Raw genomic sequence first — 17,611 nt, 5'->3', positions numbered from 1 at the left:
GTTTAATCATTAAAAAAGAAATTTCTATTTTATCTCTTTGGAAGTCAAACAAGTCTTATGAAAAAGAATGGCTAATTGTTACTGGCTAGGCTAAGAAGGACTCGAGGCATACAAGAGGAGCATTCTAGGAGTGGTGTAGCACCAAGCATGGATGATTGTTACATGAAATAAAAGATGTCTCATTATATGAAAGATTATGCACAAAGGCATTTATAGCAGCAAACAAGATTTAATCAGGAATTTCCCTGTTCTTATTGAATTCACCAGTGACACCATCTACAACATTGTTTGTAAACCACTCTTTTAAAGCTTCCCTCTAGACAGACACCAAAGATTTAATTACTGATTGCGTTGTCTCAGGTTAGAACAGCTCTTTATTCCAAAAGGTGTTCTTCATTTGTGTTAAGCACAACTGGAATTGTGTTCAGTCTGAAGAACAGATAAGATTGATGTCTAAGACAATGCTCTAACATGTCGTATTACTTTTTGCATTTTGCCTCCTTCCAGCTGCATTCCACAGTGTTTTCTGACATCCCTCACATTCACCTTAAGTTTCTGAACTGGCTGCACAAACTTAGCCTGTTTTTCATTTACCTTCAGCCTGGTTGGCAGTTGTCAGACTTTCTTCAAGAGGATAGCAAGGCTGTTACTAGAGTTTTCTGTTCAAGCTTGTATATAAATTAAGAACATTATTAGGTCAGGGAGAATGAGATTTAGATTAGGATTTTTAGATTTAGGTTAGGATTTTTAGATATTTACCATGGTCAATATTACTATATAGGTAGTCTTAAAACTACTGTCATGCTGGGAGAACATTTACAGTGTATAGGATACTGAAGATCTTTGAGAACTCTTGTGAGTGTGGAAGAAGTGGATATATAAATATATACAGGTAACACAGTGAAGGCGGCTGGAGTTCTTACAGGCAGTAGTGCTAAGAATACTATTAGTGCTAAGAATACTAAGAATAAAATGCTACTGTCAAAATTAATGAGAATTATTATTTTTCATTACTATGCTGTCATGCTACTTCTGAACATTTGGCAATAAAAGATCTACTTATTTATTTATTTATTTTTAGCTTACATTTTCTATATTTTATCCACAGAAACTCCTTTCTAAAATGGTAAGAATCTATCAAAAACGAATCGACTGGCTCTCCGTTGCTAGCAGAAGAATATGGGGAATTGTTTGTGAAAAGAGGTATCGTATTCTGACAGTTGTATTCTGTATATTGGTGATGATTCTAATTTGTCAGCCTTTGCTGTTTGTGTAAGTGAACACTCAGGAACACAGGGCAGAAAACAATCATCTGTAGAAGTGGCAATTGCAGATACAACCAGTGCAAGCAATCCGTTTGACAACAAATGCTGATATTCCAGTATTTAATAATCTAGTGAATTTACTCAATCCAATGATTGTCAGTCAAGGAAGCCATGCAATTTCCAAGAAACAGGATGAGACTCTTAAATTTGAGTTATCTAGGGAGTAAGCCTTTGGGACCTGTTCTGTCTTAAATCACACACAAACAGAACCTGGTGTTTCTGGCCAAATGTAGTGTTTACATCAGGCTTCAATCCATGCTATTAGTATTTATACCAGAGTATTTCTGCACATCCTCTTATGGATTCTTACCAGAAGATGAATTTCAACTTAACAACTACCTTCTGCCTCCACCACTTAGTAAGGTGCATTCAAGTGCCAGATGACAAACGTCAGTGTAGATATACCAAAAAAAAAAAAAAAATCCTGCATGTGTTCTGAGGTCTTTGCCTGACTTTGTTCGAGGTTGCATAAATGCTCTTATTGTTCGGTTTACAAACTTTGAGTATGAAATTTCAGACAAGAAAATAGCTGAGGCCTCTGTTACTAGAGATCTCCTTGTTCATTCATCAAGGACTGAATTAGCCCATCTGTTCCATCTGGTGACTGTATTGTGTTGGGAACTCTTATCCCACTGACTGTCCACCACATCTGTGATTCTTTTCATAACCACTGCTCCCAAGGTATCCCCTGTCTGTTAACAGTGACCATCCTGCGTTGTGTCTACAAGCACAATCTCATACGTGACCATACTGAAGGTGATCATCATTAATACTTATCTTCAAAGGAGGTACCGTGTGCCAGATAACATCAATCAGTCGATACCTGAGCAGCCTGTCTATCACGGACTTGCTAGGAGAAAACTTTCCATTTACCTTTGGAGTGATATTATGTGTTTGTTGAATGATGGTTGGTGAAAGAACAATGAACTATCCAACAACTCTTCTTTTTGGATAACACCCACATATTTCAGCTATGTTCTGGATACTCAAGTACAGAGAAGAAAGAGGAGCTTTTTAAGGGTCCAACAGCTAATATGGCACTACATATGCCAGTACCCTGATTACTGTAGAGCTTAAGAAAGACAGAATTTTCTGTTATTATTTTTTTAAAAACTCACCTGTTCTGCAGATTATTTTTCTTATATAGATTGTCTTTATCTATTTTTATACATAGCTAGAAGATGCTTTTCTTGGTGAGCTGAAGAGTGCAGTGAAGATTTAAAAAATATAATTAAGTTCTTTTGACGAATAACCTGTTTCTTATATAGGGTGGTTATACTTGTTGATATATCAGCAACAAACTCTATGTACATCATCCATATCCAACATTATTTGCGACTTTTACTCGAGGAACAAATGTCAGATAAGGATTACTTCAATATTATAGCGTAAGCAGCTACTTAAGACTTTTAAAATACTCTTAATTTTGCAATGAAAGAAGGATGATGATAGACTAGTTACTAATGGGCATGTTTTAGATTTCTGGTTGTATTTCACATTTTATGATGAAGTAATTGCAAGAGTAACACTGATATAACTTTATTGAATAGATTTATGGATTAGATGTATAGAGAACAAATTAGTAATTAAAAGTCATTTGGGGGGGCACTGAAACTGATTGGATAAAATTCTCTTTCTGTTATATTGTTCATAACAACAGTATCAATTCACATGGCAGAAACTTTTACTAGACAGGGGTTTTGGATGTACCTCAGTATTACTGAGAGTGCACTTTAAATTTCACACTAACTCTAACACTTCTTTACTGTTTAATAGTACTAAAAATCTGTACTCATATTGGTAGTGAGAAATACATGGCACAACTGCTGAACAGCAGCTGGGCAGGTTCCTGAATGACAACAACTTGTGGAGTTCCAAATTTGGTAGGAGAGGAGAGCAGAATCATGAAGGCAGCATGGGTTGGGGTGTGGGAGGTGTTTGGTTTTGTGGGTGTTGTTTTCTCTCTCTCTCTCTTTTTTTTTTTTTTTGAATTGCAAGCCTTTCTGTCCTCTGCTGAGCTTTTACTAGCTCATTAGCATCCTGTTCAAAACAGAACAATGCAGTCCCGCTGCTTTGAAATTCTGACAATCCCTGAGTGAAAATGGACTAACTAAATGATTTGAAATAGAAAATTTTACCTCTTAATACCCCAAATCTTTTTTTTTTTTTTTTTTTTTTTTTTTTTTTTAGAATTCACTCAGTCTTTTTCTTTGTTCTATGAAAATTAATTGCTATTATCTTTCTGTAAAAGATTTGGGAGTGACGTTGTTCCTTGGCAGCTGGAACTAGTTCCATCCCAACCAGAAAACTTAGAAAAAGCTTGGAGGTAGGATGAAATAACTTTCTTATACTTCTGAATTAAGTGAACATAGATACCATAAAACAGATATAACAGAGAAACATAATTGATTGGCACTGTAAACAGTTTAGAAAATTGGCATGTTTACCATATCACAAAAATAATTTGCCATGAACTGTTCTACAGTGATTGTTTATGATGGTTTGTTGTGAAAACAGTATCATAAAGTTCAGTATGTCCTAGTGACTTTGTATTTCATGTGTATACAGAATACATATGCACATGAATAGAGAAGTTTTTAAGAAATGCACAGGTTACACGAAGAATTTAAAACTATTTCAAATTCAGTTGAGATCTGGAATTCAAATCATGTTTTTCCCCACATACACTGGAACCAAATCCCACATTTCTATATGGAATTATATCCTCAGTGGTTTCATTATACCTCTTTGGTTTTCTTTTATTCCTGTCAGTTCTGCTCTTACAACTTTTTTCATCTCTGTCGTTTGAATCTTATCTTAAAAACTACTTTGTCATGGTTGAAATACAGAAACTAGAATCAGTAATTTGGATCCCTGTATAATCTGTTTTTGCTGGCTGTCATTGTCAAAAATTTCAGACTCCAGAGCAGTGTTATTTAATATTCTTAGGTCTCTTATTACTTTATGCAGAAAAAAAAAAAAAAAAAAAAAAAAAAAAAAAATTTTTTTTTTTAATTCTTAGAACTGTAAACTTCTTCTTAGGTGGGTATTGAGCTTACAGTGCAGAGGGAGTAGAAATTGCATGAGTGCTCTCAGGCAAGCTGTGGAAGTAGACTTCAAAGATAAAGATAAATACAAATCACAAGGACTTTACCTGCTGACTACTGGAATACCTGATCAGGAAACAGTGAGTATCATCACAGGTTTTACAGCTCTTCTGAAAGTTCCTATCAGAATTAATCTCAACTTTATTTATCTCTCTCTTTTTTTTTTTTTTTTTCTTTTCTTTTGGTATACATATCTAAGCCAGCACAAATGTTGGTATCTCAGACTTTTTTTTCTGCAGTCACTATTTATGTGTTGGAGGTAGTAATTATTAATAATATGTGAATCAGAAAATTCTAGAAGTGTTTTTAAGATCTATGTCTCACTCCAGCTGTGGCTATCATTTCACTGCATATTTCTTAATTTGAAGAAGCCCACTCAGATTATTGTATTATATCATTTCCTTATGATATAATGATATAAAGCCACAGATAATTTTGCAGTGAAATTTCATAGTATACTATATAGAAACAGCTCCTATTTTTAATAACAGCAGTCAGCTGCTTGGATGTATTTTCATAGTGTGTGTGCTCTGTTGCTGTAGAGCCACTTGCACTGCCTAGGACTTCTGAACTTAGAATAGTCCAATTGGCATAAATATGTGTGTACTGTAGGCCTGTCTTGCCTTTGCTACTAAATTTCTGGAAATTCTGGGCAAACCCAAGAAATCGTTAAAAGCCTATGTAGAAAACAAGAAAAAGAAAAATGCATACAAAAAGTCCAGATGAATAGATTCCATCTCTACTTCTTTGCTAGAGTGCATGGGTAGCTTGAAGGCCATCACCTTGTGGTTTTGATTCTCCTAACTACCACAACTCACTTCTTGGCTGTAGCAAAGCAGTTGGTGTTGTCACTAGTAATAGCAGCAGTAGCTTTTGTGTATATACATGCTTTAAGGAGGCATTCGGCTACTCAGGGTGTATTCCTGCACTGAATTGCACACACTGGGCATGTTTGTTCATCAGTTCAGGAAACAGTGGAGTAGATGGAAGATCATCTGAGGTACAGGATCGCTACTGATTTTTATTTTTATTTTTATTTTTATTTTGCTTTGCAGCACTTAATCAGTACCTATATGGCTGAGGCTTGCAGAGGTTTTGATTTGCAGCTTCATGTCTGTCTGTTCAGTGTAATGGAAGATGTTGACTCTAGTGGGATTATTCCAGCCCGCTATGCTAACCCAACTGAAACTGCCATCGCTTTTAAAGAAGTAGTACACGCAGCCAATGGGAGATTTCATTGGTTTGAGGAAGCAGGTATGTAAAAAAGAAAGCCAGCACTTAGTCCTTCTCCATTAAATAAATAATACGTGTTAATGCATTTTTCCCCCAAACGAGTTGTTTAGTTTTTGGGATGTGATAATGCTATACTAGTATTGAGATATAAACAGAGGTCTTAGTTTGATTAAGGCTTTTAGCTGTCTTGCAGAATATTATAATGCATCATTGTTGCTGGAATTTGTTTTTTTTTTTTTTTCTATTAAAATTCATTATTTCTTGCTAGATACTTTAAAGATGTACAATTAAAATTTATTTACTAGTGTAGTAGGTCCAGACTGCCTGGCATACAGGAAAAGAAGACTTTCTGATTCTTTTAATTGATATTTGACATGCTCTACAAATTGTTGTATACTTTAAACATATATATATATTATGTTTAAAAATACTGATTAGCATATATTCGATTATCAGGTATTTTTGAAAGTGATGATATTACTGTTATTGTGTCTGAAATTGAAAAAGCAAACAACTACTCCCAAAAGGTATGAATTATATATCTTTTTAATTCTGTGTTTCTTCAGGAAAAAAAAAAATAAAAATCTGCAGTGTTTGTTCAGCTGGCAGTGCAAAAGATTGGACAAAATGAAAACCCTTGTAAGATGGGGAGAAATAATCTAGAATGTGAGAATAGTCACTGTGGAGCAAACATGGACTAGAGAGCAGTTATACTGTAGCACTGCAGTGAATGTTGGACTGTCTGTGGTTTCCTATCAAATATAAGAATATTACAACTGAAGTGATTCTCATTTTTGTGGCTAGTCCTATGATGAGTTCTCAAGTAAAATTAATTGTTCATTTAGTCCTATAAAGAACAGCAGAGGGAGTGTTATTGGCACAAAAGTGTACTAAAGGTGTAAAACTAGACAACCTCTCTCAGTATTAAATGCACTTTTTCTAAAGATATCCAACAAATTTGCTGAGGCGGTACAGCTAGACTGGCATTATGATAGCTGTTTCTTATAAAAGTGGATGAGAAAGATATACACGGTGAGATATCTGTCCCGAGATCAGAGCAATTTGTTGAATGCAAGTCTGAGACAAAAATCTGTTGTTGTTTTTTTTGGTTCTGTTTTTAAAGAAAAGTTGGTGGATACTCAATAGGATCTTGACATATTTTATATTATAATTTAATAGTTGAATGTATTACGTTCATCTTCCTCCTATTTGTTCTGGTTTGGATGCATGTAGCATTGCATTTTCTTTTAGAATGTTTGCTCAGAGCACAGAGGATTTTCCTCCTATGTTTTTGAGCAAGCACAGCACAAAGAAGTTAGAGGTGTTAAGCATTACCAGATTAGTACATTTTCTATTAGTTTTATTTACTGTAAAAATAATACATACAGGGTGTCTGTCCTTGAAATGTCATTTACTTAAATTTTGTGTATGTGAATTACTGAACAGTGTGAACTTCCATTTCAGTGTGCATTCTTAGTGGAATCCTTAAAGCAACGTTCAGGAAATCAGTCTGCTAATCCATTTGTACCAGAAGCAAGCTCAAACATGCTTGTGACAAAAGAGAAAAGAAAGCCACGGAAGCTGCCATCTCCAAAACCCACAGCTCTGAGCCTGGCTAGAATGGTTTGAAATTCTTCACAATCTTATTTTTCAGATGCAGTCTGTTTCAAGTAGTGACTCTAGCCAGCTCATGCTGGTCTTTGTGAAAGAAGTGCTTAGGCTGAAAATTTGAAAGAAGTAAAAACTGAAGTGTGATACTACTCTGAATTTACATTTTAATTTACATTCAAAGTGCTACATAAACAGAAAAGTATATCTTAATAAATCCTGCTAATTAAATAGAACTGTAGTAATTAAACAATATTGTAGTATCTAAAATTATCTATACAATTCCTCTTCTGACCTTAAAAAATTAGTGTTTAATACAAGCAAAGGCAAAGCAGAAATGTGTTTTACCAAGTTACTTCTATTTAGAAAGACCTTCTAGGCAGTACTGAATTTTGTGGTATCCTGTTCATGTATACATGAGACAGCTGCAGCTGCGTAGCAGCTGTCTTTGACCAGAGAGGTGGTGTAAAGCAAGACATAGGATTTGGGATTTGTTTCCTGCTCCCTGTGCTCATTTCCATGGAGTTATACTACTTCTGAGACCCTTGGGCTTTGCTGATGCTTTCCTTGTTAATTTTGACAGTGTATGTATCTGTTTTGAGAGAGTGGGCAAATCTGGCCAGTGCCAGTGCTTACCACTTGGGAGTATAAATGACTACTGACTAGTCGGAAGAGACAGAGTGAAACAAGAATTAGAATTAATTATGAAGGACAGTTCCAGTTTTGAATAATTTATGTAATTATGATATGGCTGAAATACTTCTTATTTGTTATTATCTATGCTTATATAGCGTATTAAAGACAACCACAGTGCAGAGAGAACTACTTCCGTAAGAGTATTGGCATGGCGTCCTACTAGTGCAAAAGCAGAAATTCCACCAGGTCTGTATGGATTAGGGGCTTTTTGTCTTTAGTTTGGGTTTTGCTTAGAAGAAAGTATTAAATTAGAATGGAGAGATTTAATTTTAAGCTTTTAGAAATATTAGCAATTTTAATCTGTAGTCAGAGTGATAGGAGACATTGGAGTTGTTTTTGAAATACTTCTGTATGAGTTTTAGTCGTAACGTACCTAGACTACGTATAGGTTGGGAGAGGAAGGAACAGTGCCCAGCTGCATAACTATTTTCAGGTTATTTAATTGAACATTCATCCTGTATCAGGAAATGTGTGTGTAGCAGAAAGTAGAGCCCCCCTTTTGTCATATCCTCAAAGACAATTAGAACCTCACTTCTCTTGGTTTTTAATTCGTACTCCATTCTTATCAAAAGCTCAACAATTCATAGATTTATGTTACTAGTTCAATATATAATATTTCTATTAATATTCTTGTAACCAATTGTTCTTAATATGCTACTCTATTTGTGATCCAGCAATGAAAGAAAACTTCAACACAAACATCAGGTTATCTGCAGTGCTGTCTCTTGCAGCTACAATTGGCATATAGAACAGTTCTTAAATTTATTTCAGTCACTGTTGGTTAATTAAAGTCCAAATCCTTCCTCTCACATTTTTATAATTTTCCCGCTCTTTGTTCATTGCATTGCAGGTACTGTGTGCAATGATAACTGGCTTTTCCAATACATGCTATACTTCTTCTAAGCCCCTAATCGTTTCAGGTTATACCATGTGACATTCTTTCTAGTGGTAATTTATAAGTCATAAAGATTATGGTTCCATTTGTAAGAAATTAACATGACTAGTTCTATAATATGGATTTTTCTTGACCAATACTAAGAAAATTAAGTATGTATAATTGTGGCAATAGGAAGTTATGAACTGAAGAACTGGGTTGCATGTCAGTTTGACACTTTGCAAAATTAAAGCAACATTTGTACTTTTTTTATTTGTAGTACAAACAATAGAACAATGGCTTCAGACTGAGAATAGAAGAAAACATAAATCAAGGAAGCAGACAGAATGTTCTTTGTCAGTATTTTATACTGATAAAGGAAGAAATGTGGGTATGTGTTACCAAGATATTATTTGTGAAGCCTTTTTATTATCAGTCTTTGTATTATTAAACTGTTTGGATGCTAAGTCACATGTAATCAGTGAGCTTTAAATAGTGAGTGGAAGTGAGTTTCATTTATCAAATCGTAGTGAGTGTTTTAATCGTTTTTTGTAAAGTGCTTTAAGATCTTCTGATCAAAGATGTTTTAAGGACAAATCCCACGACTTAGGTGAATAGAAGATTTTATTTTTAAGGTAATTTTTAAAACTAAATGGCTTCTTTAGAAGTCACTTTTTTATAGAAACTTTCAATTTTTGTCAAATAAAAAACTGTGTGTGAAATAGTAGGGGTCTTTTTGTTTGGCTGTTTGTTTTGTTTTGTTTTACCAATATGTAACTTCAAAAGGGCTATGAAGTCATGTATGAAGGGCTATGAAGAGGTAACCTACCTAAGGTTCCCAATACTACTTTGTTCATTTTCTTGCTAGGTACAGTATACCGCAGGTATCCAAAGACAACGTGCACAAGAAAGAGTGTTCCCTCTGTTACATTGCCAAAAAAAGAGGAAATCTGTTCAAGCAAAGAGGTATTTTGTTCTTTACCAATAAATAGGCATTTTAGAATTCTTAATATGAATTATGTGAACGTATTAATTGTGATTCTGTACAACATGTTATTACTTAAGCAGTTTTAATATTTACTAAAAACCAATTGATCCGTTTGTTTTTCTTACAAGTGGCTGACTAAGTACAGTATTAAAAAACTTAAACTGGAATTGCCCAGACTGATGTTTGGTCCAGGCTGTACTCACCAAAAGAAAATTGTGGAGTCTCTGCACAAGAAAGTATCAGCGAAATACTGTACTATCTTCCCTAGTGTAGAAGTCAATGTAAGTTTTGCAGATGTCATATACCTACATCGTTGAAAGGCTTTATATTTGCTAAAGATAGTGCATGATAATCAGTGTTTGTGGCATGTTAATGTAATGTGTGTTTTCCACTTTCCTCCATTATTTTCTGTTCTAAACCACCCTGCTAATAGAAGACTTTCTCTAGCTTTCTGTTCACCACAAAAAATATTTAGTATATTTGAAATGCAAACTGCATGGGATCTTTGGAATGTATGGCAACTCTTCTGCTCATCCAGCATGAATAATAATTTTACAATTTATTTGTAAGTAAGGCTTTGGAATATCATATGAGAGTGGAAACTAGGAAGTTAGGTCCGGGGTATTATTGGTCTATTTTATCTACAAAATTGTCAGAAAGAATGCAACATAAGCACCTGTCCAGTCATGTTATATAATTTTATTGCTCGATACAACTGGCTGAGATTAGAACTAGGCTTTCCTAATTTGGGTAAACCAGTTATTTAGTAGTGACAGAGCAAACAACTAATCATCCTGATTTCTGTTGCTAATACTGCATATATTATAGCCACAGAGCTCATACCCGTTGACATTACGATGCTTTTGTACAAACTGAATTTTCCAGGGGGTTGTGAAACATCTGCAGGTTCAATCTAAAGAACTGGAAATCTACACTGAACAAATGGAGAAGGTGTTGCAACGCTATCTACAAAGAATACAGTGGCTTCTGTCAGGTAGTGCTGCGCATCTTTACTGCAAAGCAGAACTTAAACATTTATAAAATCTCCTTGTCTACTATTTCTCTGAGAATAAGCCTGAATAAATCTGGGCCTCAAATACAAGGCTCAAAGAGTTATTGTGCCTATTCTGTGATTTGTAGCTGCAGAATTGTAAAATTCCATTAGTTTACTTGTAGTTTCAAACTATGCACTGGAAACTAAGTTTTTCTTTTTCTTTAAAAAATATTTTAGCAGTGAGTCTTTGTTTGTGGACAAAATATTAATGAAGTGTGAGCTTGACACACAGTTTTAAACAATAGGTTTGAGTTATGCCAGCTGCCTATTTTAACATGAGTTGTTAACCTCAAGCCCAAATGTGGTAGGTTAAATAATGGTGCTAATTATTTAACCTTCTAATACATGTTTAATAACTTAATGTCGTAATTGCCCATCATTTCCTCTTGACTCCTCCACACTAGATGTCTTTGGCACTTAGTATCCAACACTAAGAGTAGGGCAAGACAAAGTATCCAACACGTGGTATGCCAAAGTTAGCAAGTTCTTTAGTGCAGTTTATGACAGTCATCATAAAAAAGGTCTGTACACTTTAATTGCACAAGAAACGTAAAGGCAAAAGTAAGTATATCATCCAAATCATTTAAGTTCTGTTTTATTGTTATAATCTACTAATTATTTTGTTTAAGTGTTTTTAAAAAGTATTTTTATGACAATGAAATAAGACTATAAGAGAATTCAGCATCTGTGCAGTAAATATACATCCAGCTTGCAGTGAAATAATTATGCCCATGATGCAAAATTTTAATTTTTATATATTGTGTTCATGAATACACGGTAGATGTTTGTAGTGTTAGAAGCTTTCCATCAACAAATGATACACAATCATGTACACACACAAAAAAATAGCTTTTTTGGTTCTTTTACTAAGAACACGCCATTATTTAGAAGTTTAGCATCACTGCTGGTGAAAAGCATTTTGATCCCTCTGTTGCTCATAAATATGTTTGTTAGGAAATAGTTCATTTTTTTTCTATGTTGCAGAGTAGGAGCTACACATTTTAATGCAAGTTGTAACAATTGGCTAGTAATTAATGCTTGATAGTACTAGATTTGTAATAGCAGAAAACTTTTCCATCACTAAGCCTTGAACTACTTAGTTTCCACACAGGTTAGAATTTATTATGTAGAGGTGTGTCCAGAATAACTCCTAAAGACTGAAGGTTTTACTGTATGCTAAATAAAATCTTATGTTCAACAAAATAAGCCTATGTAATGACACATCATTTGAATGATCTGGTGCAGGAAGCCGAAGATTGTTTGGTACCATTTTAGAAGCAAATGTCTGTGTTTTAATTGATACGTCTGGTTCCATGGACCCATATTTGCCACATATCACAAAAGAACTTGCATCCCTTATCTGGGAACAGCTGAGAAAAAATGAAGTCAGGTATGATAGAATACTGATACAGGCTGAAACCTGCACTACTTACTCTTATGTAATAAGATTATTTAGTAATTACTAAAAATACAGTACTGAAATACAGTACACATAGTTACTGTATGTTAGTGCATAACAGGCGTGTGGCATTAATGCTTTTTCTTTTGTTTTTCATTTTAAGCAGCTTGGAATTCTCATCTCTCTAAGATTTGTGCCATGTTTGCCATAGGCTGATGCTGTTTATCCTTTGGGTTCAGCATTCCAATTGACTTTCTGTTGATGCAGAATGAGTTATGCTTTCTGACACTTTCTTATTCCAATAATAGGTTCTTGATTGTTTCTGGTTGTTTGTTTGTTTTTTGTTGTTTTTTTTCTGTTTCAAAACTAGCTTATCCAATGGGACTGATAGTACTGATTAGGTTTAAATATTTTGGCCATTTTTCTCCTCAGGTTTAACCTGCTGAGATTTTCAGAAAACACGGAGAGCTGGAGGGAGTATCTCGTACAGGCAACTGATAAAACATGTCATGATGCTGTACAGTGGGTGTCCAAATTCCACGCTCATGGTAATACATGTATCCTTATGGCTTTACAGGTTAGTAAATTATGTACTATATTTTGGAGAAGAAAGAGTGTCTTGTGCTGATAAAACACCTGATATGATTGATAATATACTAGAAAACATTTGGGCCAAAGTACACAACACTTCTTGTATTCAAAACACCAAATGGATCTGGAATTAAGCCACTGTTCCTGCCCACAAGGCTCAAAAAAACAAACATTCATTGTTCATACTGAGTTCAGGAAAAATGTGAAATGTCAGTAGCTGCATTAATCTTTGTGTTCAAAGAGTCACGGAGAGAGAAAATAGCCAGTTCCTCAAAATGATGGTTACGTACAATTGTGGTTATGATATATTTGGTCTGAGCCAAATATGGATTTTAAAGAATTAATGGTGGTTAGAATCACATAGGCATTGAGTGTGATTCTTGAACTTCAGTAGCAGATAAAGAAACTTCTATAAAAATTCTTGGTGTAGAAATTAACTAGTAATAACAATTTAAAACAGACTGAAAGAACTTGCAATTTCATGAGATTTAAAATTTAAATCAGTAGAAAAATTGTGCCCTAAACGAGTGATTCTTGTTCCAGATACCTTTACAGAATCTTCATATAAATTTTCTGGAATTCTTGGCAAATCAAGTGCAGTAGAATTAGAAGACATGTTTATATTGCAGAAATGTCCACTGAGCTAATTATCATAGCAACTTTTCATAATATAAAATGGCCAGGTCCTAATTAACCTGATTTTCAGCCATTAAGCATCTTTTACTCCCACAAAGTGTGCTGAAAAAATATTCTGTCAGCAGTTCTCCAACAACAGTTAACTGAATCTATTTACTTGAATCTATTTAGCTTGTTTCAAGGAGTCAGTTTTTGGTGGTGTCCTGCTTTTGTGACTATAGTGCCATATGGTACAAATTATGTACTTGTTTATTTTTACAAAGTTATATTCTTGATCTTTCTCATACTTAGTGAAAAGACAATACTAACTTGCTTAATGAAGTGGTAAATATACAGCTGTCTTAGATCACTGGAACAGTGTTTTCATTTTAAAGAATTACTTTTCATATAAATGTTCTAATTATTTTAGCTTGTTTTCTGGTTTTCAGAAAGCCCTCAGCTTCCAAGACATAGAGGCACTGTATGTATTGACTGATGGAAAACCAGATACCAGTTGCAGTCTGATTTTGAAAGAAATTGAAAGTTTGAGAAAGAAACAAGATATTAAAATCCACACAATTTCATTTAGCTGTGCAGACAGGTATGTGCTACTTTGCAAGATCAAAACAATCATGAAAATTATTAGTTTATTTATTGTCAGAGGGCTGCATTCAGAGCATGCCATATGCTCAGTTCGCTGAACAACAGGTTTGAGCTAGGCATTCATTCAGGTGGGAACTGGGCAAGCTGTTCTGACACAGGTAATTGCCACATGGCCTGTATCTCCCACAGCTTGTGTCCCTGAGAGAACCGCCTTCACACACATGGAGTTGTGATATGCATCCATAGTCTGCAGCAGTGGGATCGTTCGTATAGTTCTGTCAGTGGTCTTTCATGTATACCTCCCTAGAGATGCATGAAAAATAATAGACTAGGCTGAATTGGAATAGGGAGCACTGGGAAAGTGTTAATGCCAGCCATGATGGAGTCTGGATTGAAAATACATCTCTGGATACTCTTCTGGAGGGATCTTTGCATGGTCCAGAATTGGAGACCATGCAACAATACCAGAAAGCATGTGCTCTTCTACATGCACCTTCATAGTGGCTGTGTGATGCAGGGAGCAGACAGCCAAACAGACCACCTCTTCAAGCTGTCCAGAATAGGTGCATATCTATTCTGCCACCTCAAAATGCAGCAGTTGTCCCAGGTTTTAAAGAACTCAGCCTTTCTGTTCTTAAATTGAGTCTATTATAATGCTAGTGCTTCTGAGAAAGGACTCTAAAATGACAGGGCAGTAAAAGTGTGTTATTTAGCATACTTGTAATAAGAATACAATAGCAACTGTACTAGCCATTGGACATGTTGGATAATGGCAAGCCATAGAGGCTTAGACAAGAGAACAAATTATGGGGCATGCACAAAATGTTCCTTCCCCTTATGGAGTCTCCCAGCTTTTGGCTTTCTTAGCCTGTCTGAAATATTGCTGCATTTTTACACTGAACCTCATGTTCAAAAATAACCTGTCTTCGGAGGTTATGACAACTAGGTAGAGTATATTCTTCATTAGCTCTTGAAGATTAGAAATGATACAGAAATATATAATCATGTCCTCCAAACGTCTTGTTTTGTTATCATACTTTTTGAGGAGTGCTTAGAAATTTTTTTTATTGTTGTTACTTTCAGAGAAATAATTTTCATGAGTCACTTACTGCTTTGTTGTTAACAGAGAAGCTAATGAATTTCTGAAGAAGCTTGCGTCCCAAACAGGAGGGCGCTACCACTGCAGTTTTGGAGATGTGGATGGCCAATTAGCAGCACACCGAATGTTGGTGGAGGGTTTTGATGATGAAGATGTATGTTAAATGGTTTGGTTTTGTTAGGCTTGGTTTTGTTTCACTCGAACTTAATCTTCATCTGTAGTAAAACTGCATTTTAAAAAAGAAAAATCACTAGAAGTAGTAGTACGGGATTCAAGATATGTTATATTGCAACCAAAAGGAGAAGTTTTAATATCTGGTTTTGTGTATCTGCTAGCTGCCTTGGCCAGGTGGCCTAGCCTTTGAAATAAGTAGATAATTCAATATAGTTTTTGAAAAAGAACTAAAATCATCCTATACCTGGACGCTGTTTTTAAGCTAGCTTTAGCTTTTACTGTGCCTTTTTATCATCTTCTGTTTCATTTGTCACTGTAAAATCCTTACATAGGACATTAATGCTACACCAAGAGACCTTAGTGATTGCCACAGTGGGAAAGAGTATTAGTGAGCAGTCATATTCAATCCAGAGTTGCTCTGCTCTCCCCTTGTAACTGCAATGCCTCTGCAAGTAGATAGGGGCAAGGAGATGTAGAGCTTTAGCTCAATTAATTAAATTGGTAGAAATTGAAAATAATTGAGAATAATAAGTAGTTGCATGATAAAGCAGAATATTTTAATTCTATTTTTAGGATCCAGTTTTCCCTTACTTTGAAGGAGATGATTTAAAGAAACTTACTGAAGAAGTAGCAAAAGCTAGAAGTTTTTTAAAGCAGGCAAAATCTTTGAGGTGAGTATCAAGAATCTTTCAATAATTACATTTGTATTTCACAAAATAAAGACAAAAATATCTGACTGTCAGTATCTGCTATTTGCAAAAGAAGTGCTGTTTCTTGTACTGTCAGTTTTAGAGGTTTTTTTAAGGCTTTGAAAAAGACATGCGAATGAATTGTCTGCTTTACAGGGATTTAGTTTTATGGTCTTATACTATTAGCAACCATCATAGTAAAGGATCTGAGCAATGATCTAAACTTCCAGGCTATTGTTTTTTTCTCAGTTGTGGTCCCTCCATCTCCTTTGTCAAAGAGAAATGACATGAAGTTGTTAATCTCCTTGCTGAGTTCTATCATCTACCAAATCATTATATTTCTCTTGTATATATTATGAAAAAATAAAATGTCCTTTTTAGTACCTCTTCCTTTAGTCTGACCTCTTATTCTGAAATACAAATTATTTTTTATTTTCTGAAATCTGCATGGACTTCTTCTATCCTACCTTACCTTGACTTCTCTAACTGTATCATCATCCATTCCCTGTCTGCTAGAATTACGGTGTCACATGAAATAATGTAACATCTTCTGTTCTGAAATAATCCCATCTCAACCCATCTACTTTTCAAGTTACCATCCATTTCCTTTTCTCTTTGATTCTAAAGACCTTTAAAGTTTCCACTAACCTTTTCCTGGGAGGATTACCTAAACCACCTTCTTCACTCTTACATGTCTTGATTTACCAAAGGATTTGACAAAATGGTTCTCCTCTCAAAGATCTCACCTCCTAATCTCAGTCTTTTTCTGCTTTCCTAAATAATATGACTCGTAATCATTTTCCTTTCCCCTTTAAGTCTTGGGCCTACCAGAATTTGTCCTGTGTCTTCCCCTCTTCCTTCTTTACTTTAATTTTCAATTATCTTATCTCTTTGCATGTTCTGCCAAGCACTCTTCAGGTTTTTTCTTTGTCTTCTCTTTATCTTCTCTTCAGCATCCTCCCTTAGCATGAAGTTTCTTTTTCCTTTTTCTGTTAACAGTAATGTAACAGGTAACAGTACAATGGGATGTTAGGCAGAGGTATCCCTGGGGACTCCACATGAGCTAAGTCAGTTCCTTGGAGCAATGTAACCGTGTTAGCACTGCATGGCAACTCTATCTCAGTAGACTGAATTGGCTCAGGGGGCACACCATTCCCTGCTGCTTCTAGTGTCATTTAGAATTAGGTTTGATACCTGCCTAGAAACAAAAAGGGAAGGACAGTTAAATTTTATTGATCCTTATGTGCCTTCATGGTTAATGCTTCTTAGCTGCCAGTCCAGAATCAGAAAGCACCACTTTGTTAGTAATAGCAAGCAAAAGTATTTCTAAAGAGCTTTAAAATGCATTATACCTCTGCAATAGAAAGATTTTCTGTCACACAGGGACATGGCTAAGCAGACATATAAAGCTACTGTATATGTTCATGAAAAGCTGCTGTAATTATTTGTTTTATTTTTTCTTTCAAACAGATTATTACTACAAAATTGGAATATGAACCAAAAGGACAATTCTGTCTTTAAAAAAAGTGCTCAGGTAAACAGTCACCACAAATAGA

At 35.0% G+C, this 17,611-nt stretch overlaps 1 protein-coding gene across 1 annotated transcript in view; it reads left to right on the top strand.

Moving 5' to 3' along the window:
- VWA3A (von Willebrand factor A domain containing 3A) overlaps positions 1–17,611 on the top strand; it is a 31,780-nt gene that overhangs the window by 10,551 nt on the left and 3,618 nt on the right. The window contains exons 15-32 of the mRNA XM_035339659.1: positions 1,109–1,203; positions 2,594–2,713; positions 3,577–3,651; positions 4,368–4,512; positions 5,488–5,686; positions 6,122–6,192; positions 7,130–7,288; positions 8,065–8,155; positions 9,124–9,234; positions 9,712–9,809; positions 9,960–10,112; positions 10,717–10,825; positions 12,131–12,275; positions 12,717–12,861; positions 13,940–14,091; positions 15,220–15,346; positions 15,940–16,037; positions 17,526–17,589. Coding sequence (XP_035195550.1) covers positions 1,109–1,203; positions 2,594–2,713; positions 3,577–3,651; positions 4,368–4,512; positions 5,488–5,686; positions 6,122–6,192; positions 7,130–7,288; positions 8,065–8,155; positions 9,124–9,234; positions 9,712–9,809; positions 9,960–10,112; positions 10,717–10,825; positions 12,131–12,275; positions 12,717–12,861; positions 13,940–14,091; positions 15,220–15,346; positions 15,940–16,037; positions 17,526–17,589 — 2,157 coding nt within the window. The remainder of the gene's footprint in view (positions 1–1,108; positions 1,204–2,593; positions 2,714–3,576; positions 3,652–4,367; positions 4,513–5,487; positions 5,687–6,121; positions 6,193–7,129; positions 7,289–8,064; positions 8,156–9,123; positions 9,235–9,711; positions 9,810–9,959; positions 10,113–10,716; positions 10,826–12,130; positions 12,276–12,716; positions 12,862–13,939; positions 14,092–15,219; positions 15,347–15,939; positions 16,038–17,525; positions 17,590–17,611) is intronic.

Source organism: Oxyura jamaicensis, chromosome 14 (genome assembly GCF_011077185.1).
Source record: "Oxyura jamaicensis isolate SHBP4307 breed ruddy duck chromosome 14, BPBGC_Ojam_1.0, whole genome shotgun sequence".
Classification (NCBI taxonomy): Eukaryota; Metazoa; Chordata; class Aves; order Anseriformes; family Anatidae; genus Oxyura; species Oxyura jamaicensis.
This window is presented reverse-complemented; position numbering and strand designations above follow the sequence as displayed.